Genomic DNA, 14,203 nt, shown 5'->3' on the forward strand with positions numbered 1-14,203 from the left:
TGTAAAATGATGTAAAACCAGGAATCTGTTAGCTGAGTCGTCAATAATCTGAGAATATTAGTGACAGGAAATGTAGAGTGTGATGCATGTTTGGCTGACACTGGTCATACTGCCATATCTTTTATATGAGACTGCCACTCTCTGGGTTAGCACTGTTGGCACAAGAGCGGAGTTTTGAGGAGTAGTAGCTTATAGAGATCCAAAGGGACACTGTAGGTGGAAAAATAAAAAATGTGTTGAAAGATAGATGTATGTTTGTAATTGAGGTCTAGAAAATGAGTGAGAACTGTGTAAATAACGTGACCATATCTATTTTTTTCCTCCCCATTTCTTTTGTTTTGTGGATGTGCTGAAGAGGGTATTTGTGTGGGAGGTGGATTTTTAAACATTCCCCCTGTTTGTTCCTTGCACCTTGCCATCATGAGAAAAGCAGAACCTCCGTTACGTCGGAGGTTATCAAGAAAGAAAATCTGATGAAAAATGAACCAGGATGAAAGCCTCGTGTGGAGGTCTGCTCAGCATTTTTGTTCATTATTCTTGCTTCAAATATCAAACCATTGATTATAAGAAAAATTAATAAAGAATTTTTAAAATGAGTTCACTGTTCAGTTGTTAATTAACAAATACACCAATTAATGATCAATATGACACTCACTGGACACTTTATTAGGTACTACTGTATGACACACACACAGTCAACATGCATTCCCAAAAGTCTTGAGTTATTTCTCATTTCTTTGTGTGGCTTGAAAATAGTAGCAGTGGGGTTTTTTTGGGGTTTTTTTTTTATCATTTGAATAAAGTAAAAGTCAATTCTGAGTTCATACAGTTCTAACAAGCTTGAAACTCAATACTTGGTATGAGCCATCCTTAAGATGGACCAACTGAAGGGAAAAATCTTCTCTCACGTCTTGTCAGGTCTTTGCTAGATTTTTTTTTTCTTCTGTTTCTTAATCACATAGATGTGTGCAGGTTTTGGCCAACAGTTCTCTGGGAATCCCCTTGTTGGTGCAAACATGCTAGTTTGTGCCTGTCACACTTTAATCTTTACCATTTTCTACAGATTCAACTTAACAAATAGTTACTACCAGCCTCTTATAACACCTACTTTATTCCAAAGTGGCTAAATATAGAACTTGGTTCTTTGTTTGTTATGTGCAGACACAACACTGGTGCCTTTTTTTAATGCATGGATGATTCATGGGTCAGGGTTAAGTGGCTTAAAAAAAGAAAAACATTCCTGTGAAAATGGACAGGTACAAGAACTGGACTGAAAATGAATGAAAAAGCAGCCAATGTCCAAAGAAAACTGAAAGATTTCCAGAAAATGGCCTTCAGAAAGTATTTTTTCAGACCACTATAAGAAAGGTTTGGCTCCCTGGAAAGAAAAAAAAACTATAATTGACACTTTTACGCAGTACTGTGTAACAAGACGAGAAACACGAGCACCCTTAAATAAATGCCCTGCAAGTTAAACAGTTATCCAGTGCTCCTAAAAGTCCATTTAGTTCATATATTTGCTCTGTACATGTGTTTCAGGATGAAAAGAGTGCTTTCTCCCTGTACTGGTCTTGTATGCCCTGCAGAGACAGGCTGTAATCAGCAGGAACGTAATTAGAGAGTATTCAGTGCAGGCCAAAAAAAAGTTGTGGAACTCGCCCCACCAAGAATAGAAATACCCTTTTCCGAAGAACTTGGGACTAACATGCACCAACTGCAACATATTTGTTTTAAAGATAAACACTGAGGCTAAGGTTGTATCTGTCAGTCAGACTGTGAATGGACGAGCACATACTGTGGCAAATTAGCCTTTCGTTGCAAATAAAGACTGTTTCTATTTGTAGAGCATCCCGCGTATCTTTTGTCCTGTTAGTGTGAAGTATCACCATGCTCAGATCAAATGTTTCTCAAAAAAACATATGTATGATAAAAAAATCTGGTCCCACATGGCCGGCTACATGAACTTACCAAGAGTTAGGCTGTTGGAGGATAGAAAGTTCAGAAAGAAAAAGAGGGAGGAGAACCTGAAGATGGAGGGCTGGACATGAGTTTGAGGTGAGGATACTTTTAAGAGCTCAGTAAAACAACAAGTCGGCACAAGTCAGCAGGGAGGGCGAATCCTCGGAAACGGTCTTCCACTCTTACTTTCTCGTCTGTCCGTCTTGTCTTGTCTCCCCCTTTTCCTCCCTCTTTCTGCAGTCTTACTCACTGCTTTGTGCTGCACAGAAGAGAAGCCGAGGCTAGCACATCCTGTAAGTATACATTTTACATTTGTAGTGAAATTAAGTTCAAGGTTAAAGAGAAGCCAAATATTTTCAGGATGTTTGACCTTTCATACGTTGTACTTTTATACATTCGTTTCACGAGTGGCAAATAGTGATGAAGAAATAAATGAAGTCTGAATGTTTGTGCAAAAGTACATTCGGTTCAACTATTTTATGTCAGAGATTCAAATGTTGCAAACTTTTCCCATAATCCAACTGTAAATCATGTGATGCATCACTACAGATTCAACTATGCTGATAATCTTGTGCTATAATTTACTCACTGCAAGGGAAAACCGCTCAACATGCAACTGTAATAGTCGTAATATTGCAGCAAAAGTTAAAGGGATCGTTGGTACAGTTCTTAAATACTTCTGTAGTTTTGAATGCACGACTTATTTAAGGATTATTTACTTCTGAATACTTCCTTAAAAAAAAGATCTAAATGTCTAACCTTGAATCTGCACCGTGTACCAGGTAGCCACAATTGTATGTCAAGAAATATTTGAGATGGTCTAACATTTGTTTAGTAAGTTGCTGCACACTGGGTCATCAGGCTGAATGTGAGATAGGTATATGTGTAAAATATGGCTCTGCACGTTCAAAGTTTTTCATGTAATTAAGTTTATAAAAGCTTTAAAGTGTCACAAATTAGAAGGCTTTGAGCTGAAGATAAGGGCGACCCTCTAGTGAAATACAGGAAATGTAATTTTAGCTGTAATTATGGGGACTTAAGGGGCAGGGCCATCCTAGAGCTGTACATTCAAGGATGGAGACCCAGCCCGCCATCTGGTGCAGCACAGTACATGCTGTATGTTTGACCACACTGGGAAGGGGAGCTTGTCTTTACAGCTTAGCACTGTGTAATTACAGACTGGGTTAAAGAGTTAAACAGGTTTGCAGAGCTAACAGACTCACTGGTTTCGGTTAAATCTTCTCAGTGAGAGGAAGCCAAAAAGAAAAGGATGGAGAAATGTAACACTGAGCAAGCTAGGAGGTTTCACTCAGTCGTGGTGTAAATGCAGCTTTTCCTGGAAGCAGAAATATCCTCAGTGAGACTGTGCTGCTGTGGGCTGGTGAACAGCAGCTGCTGCCCAGCGTAAATATAGAGGCGAGAGCCGCAGGTCTCCCACGCCTCTGTGCTCGCTTTAGAATACAGTTTCCTCCTGGCTTTGGTGTGGTGGATGGGTGGCCTCCCTCTGCTTTACAAATTATAAGGCCTCCAGCTCCAAACTCACTGTCTCCACCCCGAGTAAGTAATGGCTACTCTGCTGTCTGCTAAAATAGATCTGGTGCAGGAGAGAGAGAGGCAGCAAATGAAAAACCCGGGTCAAGATGGATACCAGTCACACTTGAGATGTGATACGGTAAATATTTAGGGTGAGTGAGGAGCTTAAGATAAAGAGTAGCAACAGTTAGTGAGGCTTTTGTCCTACCAGCACCTGAAAACCAGGAGTCACTGCAACAGGCTGCTGGTCTTAAGGGAAACAGTCAGACCACATTAAAACTAAAGCTATTACATTTTATGTCTTCCTAATGTGTGAGGATGAAACCAACAAGATTTAGAGCTGTTTTAGAGGAGCTGTTGGGCACATTGTCATCCATCAGAATGAAGCCAAGCTTTAAAAATAAAATAGCCAACAGAGCACTACACGTGTGCACAACACTTGCCAACAGAGACAGTACAACCAGAAACGTGCACGTCATAAATCTTACCCAAGACAGGACCACATGCCTTCTGATCAGATATTAAAGTTGAGAAAGGCAGTCCCAAATCTTTTCACCTAACAATCAACGTTATTCTTTCAGTGACTTCGAGTCTATGTGCTGCCTGAAATTAAAAGCATCCTCTTGTTGTTTCTGCAGGACTCAAAGAGAAGATGAAGTCTCACTTGGTGTTTCAGGTCTCCTGTGTGACCCTGCTCTCGCTGTGCTGCTCTGTGTGTCACGCCACACCTCTGTTCTACAACATATCCATGGACGGCAGCGGAGATGAAGCCGAGCTGGAGCTCCTTTTCCCGGTGTCTTTCTCCACCCGCGCGCCTGTTCACGTTACCGCCGCTACCGGGGGTCCCACTCTCACCAACACCATAACCACCACCATGATCCGTCTGAAGGACTACGTCCTGACCCGAGTAGTGGACTTCCTGCAGGAGAACATGCTCATCATCATCGTGGTGACCTCTCTTCTCATCGTCATGGTCTTCATCATCTGCTGTGCCTCTGCAATGAGTCACAAGCGCAAGCTGGAGGCATATAAGCCCCTACCTCATCCACCCAGGAAGTATACGGCCGATAAAGCCGGAGGACGCAAGGATTCAAGTGACCTGCAGGAGAAACCGTACGCCGTCGATCACGTCAAGAGGGTCCAGACTCAGAGCATGTCCTCCCCGAAGAACCTGCGGATGCCCTCCAAGGCGCTGGTGGGAGAGAGAGGGAGAGACGTCCGGTCATCACCTCGACAGGAGGTCAGAAAGGTCAGAGATACAGAGGCAGTGGAAAAGCGGAGAGAGGAACCAAAACACAAAGAGAAGGTGAAGCACAGGGAGGAGGTTCAGCAGAGCTCCAGTCCCAGCACCAGCTCCAGCTCTAGCTCCAGTCAGCCAGTCTGCACCTGCCATCTGAAAAAAGGCCACCACTAGGTCACAGTGGTGGGCTTTTTCTCGCTTTTAAAACAAGATCAGAAACGGGCAAAGGCAAAATGGGTCCTCAAAATGTGTTTTCATTAGAATAGCCTTACAGAGGGAAATAGGTCTATATTTAAGTGAAGTCATGCCTCATGAAGAAAAATTACCCATCATTAAAGTCTAAGATCTAGATTTAAATATACAGTGAAGAGGATTATTACCCAAATCACTGATTACTGAAAAGATTACAAATGGTACAGCTCAAATTGTTTGATTGATAAGCAGGCACGAGGAAAGATAGCAGCATACCGAGACCCTTTTAACAGCCACTTTGTTTTCATGTGCCGAAAACAACTTTAACTTGGCACGGCAAGCACAGGATTTTTCTTTTTCCTGTAATTACTGAAAAAAACATAACACCACTGTGCTACTGAGGCAGTAAAACTTTATGAAATAAGTATTATTTTCCTGTGAATAACACTTTCAAAGGGAACTAAAATAAAGTATTATTCCACATACCTGTCCAAAGGAATCTCCTCATTATGTCCTGCTGGAGTGAAAACATCTGGATCTGTCATTTAGAGCAACACGTTCGGTGCTGTAAATAAGTCAAAGTGAAATGTCAGTAAACTTGACGTGATAAGTAGCAAAACTTTCTCTTTATATTTACAGTTATATTTACTTCATTTTGTTTGCATCGGGTTGTTAAGTTTCACATGATATCATATTTTATTTTAAAAACCTTTTAACTGTGTTATTTTTAGGTATCTGAACAAAGGCTGTATAAATTACCACAAATCTACTATGTGTACTGCATGTCATGGTAAAAAGAGATCACAGTGTGTTTCAGTTCTAAGGTTTCACGTATCAGGACATATTAAAGAATGATCAGGTCTTAAATTGAAAAACTGCAGACCAAAATGCAGAAGCAGAGTGTGAAACATTAAGTACGCTCCTTTTGCGGCGATAATCTGAAGTCATTGTTTTCTGAATGACTTTACGAGTCTCACGCGTCGTTGTGGAGGAAGTTTGGTCCATTCTTCTTTGCTGCAGTGGTTCAGTTCATTGAGGTTTGCGGGTATTTGGCCTGCAGCATTACAATCGAGCTGAGATCTGAAATTTGGCTGAACCATTGCAACAATCATTCTGTTGTAGATTCGATGTTGTGTTTGGGATCATTGTCCTGATGTATAACCAAATTTAGGCCAAGCGTAAGCTGTCAGACAGATGGTCTCACATTAGACTCAACAATACTTTGGTATGCAGAGGAGTTCATGGTGGACACAGTGGCTGCAACCAACGTGCTTGACAGCTGTTATGAAGTGTTTGTGCTGATATGCTGTGTTCAGTTTTCCCTAAACATGGCGCCGTGCACAGTGACCACACATGTCTGCTTTGGTCTTGTGGTTTAATCAGATGTAACTTAAACCTAAGCATCTCTACTGGCAACCCTTCCAAATAAGCCACATTTGTTAAGTCTTTTCTTTGATAATTGTTTTGTCATGAACTTTAACATTTAACATGCTAACTGAGGCCTGCACAGTCTGAGCTGTAGATCTTAGGGGCGTGGACCTTGTGGTGAATTTGCTGGGACATTTTCCACTTGTGAATTATATTTCTCACTGTAGAGTGATGGAGTTCAGTTTGTTTGGAAATGACCTTATGACCTTTCCCACACTGATGACTGTTGCTGATGTCTTTCATCCTCAGCATTGTGTCAACACACCTGAATACCACAGACCTACAAACCTCTGATTTTATAAAGGTGCTCACACCTGCCAATGATTAGTTAATCAATGATTAGTTAATCAAATGATTAGTTAATCAAATGCATTTGATCAGCAGTACCTGGCTGTTAGTTACCCCCTTACTTCATAATGGAAGGGTGGACTTAGTTTCCACACACTGCTTCTGCGTTTCAGCTTAGTCTTTGTTAAATCAGTGACATGTTGTAATATGTCACAGGATGCTGTTCTGAACTGTCTTGAACTGAAAGAGGGTCACTTTCTTTGTACGATGACTGTACATATTTATTCGGCTAATACCTTTGACCTGCTCTCAATGGGCAAATGTATAAAAAAGTAGGCAGTAGAAAACAAATGTTTAAGTTTTCCTTTTAAATAGTTAGTGCATTTATGTATACGATAAATTATGCTTTTTTATTTTAAGTGTAAACGTTTGAAATGTGAGTAGAAGGACAGACAGTTGGCATGTTTAGCTTACGTGTATAGGCTTGACAGATGCATATTTGTCTCTCTTATCTGATTTTCTTTGATTAATTTACTCTGTTCTGTTGTTAAGTTAATGACCTTGAGCATCTAATCTAAGCCTGAATTATGTGCCGATGCTTTTGTCATGCTGACATACTGTTTTCCACCTAACCTCAGCCACAGTTGCTTTCTTTTTTGACACTTGAATTGTTTACAAAAAGACCGTTTTGTTTTGCTTATATTTAATAAAGCTATCAAAAAAGATGTCTCTGAGTGCCGTAAATGTAGCAGCGTACATGGCTGAAGCTACGCCAAATGAAGCACAGATACAACCCTGTGGAAACCTACAATTAGAAAAGGCGAGGAAGGTCTCGGAAAAACAAGAGGACAATCTCAACGTGCACATTATGTTCCACTTGGGAATCTGTAATTTTGACCTGCGTCCACACAGAAATCACTGGTAACTATTTTAAGGTAATTACCGAAATGCCAGATCTGTGATATCTGCTCTGTGATGATATAGGCTGTCTTCTCTTTTAACAGTTCAAACCCCTGATCTGCAAAAGAAAAAAAAAACACTGCCAGAGCTTTCTGATTGGCCGGGATGAAGCCGCTGGCACCATCACCTCGCAGGACTGCAGAAGAAGGTACTCGAGCCTGGAGATGACGAGAGCCCCCTTTGTCCTTTGCTGGCAACTGTACAGAATTGTTTAATATTTCAATAGCAGTAATCCAGATACATACGGACCCTTTGGCACAAAACAGGAGCTCATGTATTGTTTATACAAATCCTGGGGACCCTGATTTGTTCCCATTAGAATTATGATAAAAAGTCGAATCCCTTTTGTTCCATATTTTGAGCAAGTAATGAAATATTGATGCTGTATGAACAGTGCAACTCTTTCAGTTGTGTATTTTAATATATCTTATTTCCAGTGTGACATGGATAAATCATGATGCCATCTGAAATCTGTTTTAAAAATGTAGAAAATTCATAAGAATGTTTTTTTAATCCTCAAACATAAAACTTCTTTCAGGTCTTAAGTAGGTCAAACTGCCAAAGATCAAACAGGACATGATAGCGCACCAGCTGAAAAGCAAGTGTAACCATGTGGTGGCTGAAACGTGAGCCCAGACAGAGCCTTACACCGGGCTCAGATTCCCTGCTCTTTTATCAATGAGGTGCTAAATAATTCGAGAAAATGCTAGCCCCTTACTTTCACTCTTCCTTCCAGAAAGATGCAAACCTTGTAGCACATCTTCACTAAAGTCACTAATAACCTCCACCTTAGCTGGGCTCCAACAGGAGAATATTTAGGACATCCTTTTTTTCATACCATTTTTTTTTCTGAATGTCTTTTGTATTTTCAGCTTGTTCATCATAAAACAGCTGACAAACAAAAGGACTTCTTGGTCAGTTCGGATGGAGAAGATGATCAAGAACAGGTAATAGAGCTCCTTAAGGCTGTCATTAAACTTTGATGAGCATCTGCCTGGAATTCTCAGCAACGTTGGTTATCTTTAGAGGGACAGTCGATCACGTAGGGAGCATGGGAAAGCACCCCTGCCTGTCTCTTTGGAGGAGCAGATAATACACAGAAAGAAGAATGGTAAGTGAGGCAGCTTTCACTCTTTGGCATCACTTTATAACAAGTCACACCATATCATGGGGTTTTAAGACGTAAGAAGTGGCTTTATAAATAGTTTTGGCAATTCCATGAATGGGTTTTACACTCTGCAGCTCTTTTCCATAAGGTCATTATATGTACCAGAGTGTGCTGGTGGAGTACTGGTATTAATAAATGGTTCATTAACCTTTAATAAAGCTGCTTTTGGCTGTTTCCTTATCCACACGGGATTACCACAGCAGGTGGCTCCACGTGTTTGTTTTGGCAGAGTTTCTATGTCAGATGCACTTCCTGATGCAGCCCCAGTGGAATTTGTCTGTCCTTCCTGGATCAAACCAGGGATCTTTCAGCTGCTTATTAACCGTTAATTAACCCTTTAAGACCTACCATAGAACCAAGTCCGCCAGAGCTTATATTATATTTTTACATGCTGTGGAGCCATTTTTGGGAGCATTTCAAGTTGCTATACATCAATACAACCATTATAGCCCAAACTTTAATAATATGTCTGCATTAGGTGCATAGTAATTACATAAATTGCAAAAAAGTGCAATAAACTACAAAAAAATTGAAAATCGTTTTTGTTTTTTTAACATATATTTCTAGTTAGAGAAATTTAAGAGGCTCATCCCTCAAAACTGTAAATACAAAAAAGTTGCACAAACTAGTTTCCCACCACAGGAAATTTATTTTGAGTGTCTTCATAGTTTTATTTTTGAAATACACCAATTTTTATACACTGCAGGAAAAACGAAAATAAATATTATAGTGCAAATTTGCAAAATAACAGCATATGCATCAAAATAAACTATTTCCAGCAGTGCAATATGAGTCCTAAGCATCCCAGAAACGACACAGAAAGTCATAAACTCAAACATAACTTTTTAAAACACAAGTATAGGCTCATAAGGCCCCGATCGTAAAAAAACTACATTTCCGCAAAATGACGTCACTTCCGGTTTCGGGCAGGTCATGCGGTCATGTGATAGTTCGCGCTGATGGACGTAGGAAGTGTTACAAACAGCTGATCGGATCGGCGAAGCGTGTTTCTGGAATATCATGTTTTTGTTGCTGCAAGTGATTTTTATGCAGTTTTTGCAAAGCTATATGTGGAAGGAAACTGTGACCTAGGACAAGATGATGGCATAAGATGTAAGTACAACTCCTCCGGTTTCATATGCAAAAAAAATTATTGCGCTAGCTTACGTGGTTGCAGAGCTACTGGGATTTAAAAATAGTTACGCAAAATGGAGCGTGCCCGCTCCGATCGGCTGTAAAGGGTTAAGCCATATTATAACATTATACCCCTTCCTTTATAGAACTTTTAGAAGAACCATATCCTCTAAATTCATCTAACTTCTCATCTTTCCTGCATTATTCTTGCAGTGAGTCATGCTTTGGTGCAGATGTGGTGTCCTGCTGGCTCTCTGCATCTGTCCTCTAGCCTGCCTTGCAGTGTCTCCCTGTCCTACTGGGTGCTGCTGTCCAGGATTTCTGGTTCTGTGTGAGTCACTAGGCCTGAGGTCACTCCCTCGCTTGGTTCCTCTCAGTACCTCGGCTCTATCTGTGGCCAGAAACCAGCTCTGTAATGTGGACCACCAGCTCTGGCCCTTCTCTGGCCTCCAGGAGCTCAGCCTCAGTCACAATCTGCTAGCCCGCTTCCCTCGTGGCCTGCCTCCCAGCCTGGAGTCCCTGCAGCTGCAAGAAAACCGCATTACTTACATCACCTCAGGTGTCCTGAGGCAGCTGGGAAACCTCACTCACCTGGACTTAGAGGACAACCGTATTCGTGCCATCCAGCCCGGGGCACTTCAGGGTCTCCATAAGCTGCAGGTCCTGATGCTGAAGGGGAACAGGCTTACCAGTCTCCCCATGAGTCTTCCACCATCACTGACCCACTTAGATCTTTCAGAAAACTGCATCTCTGCCTTGGACCTGCCCTCACTGTCTGCCCTGGTCAACCTGCAGGTCCTGAAGATCAACAGCAACTGCCTGCGGTCAGTCCCAGAGAGCGCCTTTGACAGCCTGCCACGTCTCAGATCTGTGGACCTCACCAACAACCTGTGGGTGTGCGAGTGTGACATTCTGTATCTGTACCGCTGGCTGCTGAGCGGTAGGCTTAAGATGGCCACAGACATTGTGTGCACAGAGCCTGATCATCTCGCCCACCGTCTGCTTCTGAATCTCTCTGTCGTGGCCATCTGTCCTCGTGTCCTGAAGCCAAATGACAGGACACACGAACGTGACCTCAGCTCTGCACAGGCGAGGATGCTAACAGCGCAGCCAGCAGAGAAAATATCAAAACTAACCACTAATGGACTGCTTTCTGAAGCTCTAAACAGTAATCAAGACTCTTCCAAGACGCGTGTCTTGCACTACTCTTTAGAGACTCTTACCTATGAGGAGTGTTTATCCCTAAATAACAGTCAGTCAGTCAGCCCCTTCCATTTAAAGACTACTACTTCTCTCCCTGAGGAGGAACAGAGGTGCAGAGACAACATTACAGCTCGATACCCTCAGAGTAACGTAACCCTTGCTGAGGGGACACAGTTCTTGCTTTCCACACATAGAGATGCACTCGTGCCCACTCTCGTCCCACAGCTGTTCACTCAGCAGGCCTCTGCAGCGATAGTCTCTCTGCTCGTTGTGCTGTGTGTGTTAGTGGCTCTCGTAATGCTGGCAGTGCTGCTCGTGCTGAAAAAGGTGCTTGTGCGTCAGCAGAGGGTGGCTCCTGCTGATTCAGGATCAGCAGGATGACATTTACACACACACAGACACTGAAGTCTTTTAATCTGTTTATTCACAGTAAGCAAAGCACCTCATACAAATTTTCTGAACTTTTTTTTGTATGTAAACTTTAACTGTTGACATTCTCATACCAAGTCTTTCATCTGGGACCTACATTGTCTCACAAGTGAGCCAGAAAGAGCCTCAAAGCCAAAAAAATAAAACTACAAACCCACATCCCTGCTTCATTAAAGATGTCTTTAATGCTATGTGTATTAAAGTGTTAAGCTTCACCATGAACCCATTGTTAATTAAACAATTCTGATTGTGTGATAAAAGCAAAGAATCCATAAACGCTATTAACACTTGAACAATATGGGACCCACACCTGTGGAGAATTCCCCAATGGATGCAAGATCTGATGCGATGTGATTACAGCGACCCGTCTGCACTGCTCTGGCACTAGGAGAGGCACAATATCCAACAATAGGATACATCTATTATTATAGTCAGTGAATAAAAACATTAATTGCTGGCTTTAACATGTTCCTCCTTGTCCTGTTGCTTTAGCCGGTAGTCTGACAGTGCTGCTTTTATGGCATCTTCTGCAAGCACTGACAAAAAAAGCAGATTTTAGAGCCACTATGAGCATAATTTGGAAAACAAAAAGCATTCAGTTCATGATAACTGGGTGATTTGATTTCATATCATCATTATGTAGGTGTGATTAATACAGTCATTCATTCTTCCATAGAGACGGGTTACACCATGAAGAGCTCGCCAATCTGTTGCATGGCTAAGACATAGAAACAGAGCTATTCACACCATCATCAGTTAACCTATAGATGTGGTCAGAAGTTTACACTTATCGTGGGGAGGACTGACATAGTATTAGGGGACTTTTAATGATTTCTTTGAACTGTTCTTCTGAATTTATTATGGACTTTCTCTGATTCTCACACAGGGTTAAAAGTATACACACGGGGTCTGGTAACTGTGTTTTTGTCAAAGTCTGGAAGAAGACCCAAACTGTCACCGTTAGATGAGAGTAAATTGGTTTAGATGTTCAGAAACAACTCAGGAACTGCTGAGGCTCAAGCCTGCTATGAACTCATCAAGCCATTAAAGATGTATGTAAAGATGGAAATACAACAGTTCAAAGAAACCATTAAAAGACCCAAATTACCATGAGATTCATGCCAATGATGAGTGAATGTAAACATCTGACCACAACTGTAACGTGTGTTTGGACTGTGGAAGGAAACCAGAGTACCCAGAGAGAGCCCACACTGTTGAGAGATATATTTATTGCACAGGAAACACCTGATCTGAAAGCATAAATGTATGTGCTTTCAAACAGAGCAAGAGAAAGAATTTGTTTCGGGGGGAAAATGGTGTGCATGGTCCTGAAGCTATTTTGGAAACTTAACAGCACATTTTGATCTTAAGTGGGCTGGACCAGGGAAACTCCCCTTTGTTGTTGTAAAGCTGTTTAACTACATATTTAATCCCTGAGATAGCTTAATGTAAGAAAAAAAAACAGTTTGAATCATATTTCTCAGGTTTTCTACACAATTAGGAAATGCTGCCATATTGAATTAAAGAAATCAGTCAGCATGACCCTTTATGCTTAAATGGTAAGAAATTACTGTCTTTTTTTATTAACTGACCTAAAATACTTTGGTTTAGTATGAATGGCCACAGTGGAGATCCTTCTATTAGGAAAAGCTACAAAACTTGAAATGAAAATACAATTCACATTTTCCAAAGTCTTCCAGTGGGCCGGACTGAAGTTTTTGCTGGGTCGATTCTGCCCCCCAGACTTTATATTTGATATATGATATATATTCTGACACCCATGTCTTAAGAGGTGTTAATAACGACTGTGAACTTACTTGAGCAGTGAAGCTTGACTGGAGGAAGGCAGAGTTCTTTGGCAATGTCTGTGTTCTTGATCTTCAGAGCATCGTCAACCTGCAGGGTAAAAGCAGATTCATGAGATCCTTTACAATAAAGCGGAGAAAACAGCACTTTTAGGGTCCATTTGTTGGTTGCCTGTACTTTGGTAATTTAACATACCGACTTCCCCTTCACCCACTCTGTTGCTAGAGAACTGGAAGCAATGGCCGATCCGCAGCCAAATGTTTTGAACTTTGCATCGACGATCTTTCCATTTTCATCCACTTGGATCTGCAAACAGCACAGAGTCAAACATCGGAATTTCAAAGACATGACAATACATTGGTTTCTGCTGCTGGCTTCCAGCTTACCTGAAATTTCATAACATCACCGCATGCCGGTGCACCCACCAATCCAGTCCCCACATTTTTGGAGTTTTTGTCCAGGGAGCCCACGTTTCTCGGGTTTTCATAGTGGTCCACAACCTTAGGGAGAGGTCACACTTATCAGAAAATATATATATCTCTGATCTGTTGGTGGGGCAGCTGACAGACAGGGCAGTGTTACCAGTGACAACAACAAAAAATGTCAGCTAACTCTAAGTAAGGTGACGCATTTTCACTCGTTTACCTTTTTGTGGTACAAGCAGACAGCGCTCAGCTCCGGTTTGAAAATCCTCCTGCTGAAAAACAGCAGCAAGGACGAGGAGCTTCGTAGGCAGACGTTCGCCATGTTTCCAGCACCAACTGCGAACGGAAATCAACGAGTGAACACGAGGAAGCACGAACGGCTTGTGTTGACAAACAAATGAGAGAAGAAGGTTTTACACAACCAGAGAGCGCCCACTA

General features: G+C 41.6%; 3 protein-coding genes across 3 annotated transcripts; 2 read left to right on the plus strand and 1 right to left on the minus strand.

Moving 5' to 3' along the window:
* Positions 1-4,144: 4,144 nt before the first annotated feature.
* On the plus strand, positions 4,145-4,906 carry LOC146621252 (uncharacterized). Its single transcript, XM_085366998.1, has one exon. It carries the CDS (start codon positions 4,145-4,147, stop codon positions 4,904-4,906), a length of 762 nt encoding a protein of 253 aa, XP_085223124.1.
* A 5,215-nt stretch (positions 4,907-10,121) lies between these two features.
* On the plus strand, positions 10,122-11,486 carry tmem119a (transmembrane protein 119a). The gene has a single exon (XM_085366997.1). The coding sequence runs from the start codon at positions 10,122-10,124 to the stop codon at positions 11,484-11,486; it is 1,365 nt and encodes a 454-aa protein (XP_085223123.1).
* A 31-nt stretch (positions 11,487-11,517) lies between these two features.
* On the minus strand, positions 11,518-14,132 carry iscua (iron-sulfur cluster assembly enzyme a). The gene is made up of 5 exons (XM_085368257.1): positions 13,986-14,132; positions 13,727-13,840; positions 13,536-13,646; positions 13,352-13,430; positions 11,518-12,070 (listed from the first exon to the last, which is right to left on the minus strand). Exons 1-5 carry the CDS (start codon positions 14,085-14,087, stop codon positions 11,982-11,984), a joined length of 495 nt encoding a protein of 164 aa, XP_085224383.1. The 5' UTR covers positions 14,088-14,132; the 3' UTR covers positions 11,518-11,981.
* Between the last annotated feature and the right edge of the window lie 71 nt (positions 14,133-14,203).

This window comes from Diplotaxodon limnothrissa, linkage group LG12, assembly GCF_057381915.1.
Source record: "Diplotaxodon limnothrissa isolate DT_005_m linkage group LG12, D_limnothrissa_male_GT1.1, whole genome shotgun sequence".
Classification (NCBI taxonomy): Eukaryota; Metazoa; Chordata; class Actinopteri; order Cichliformes; family Cichlidae; genus Diplotaxodon; species Diplotaxodon limnothrissa.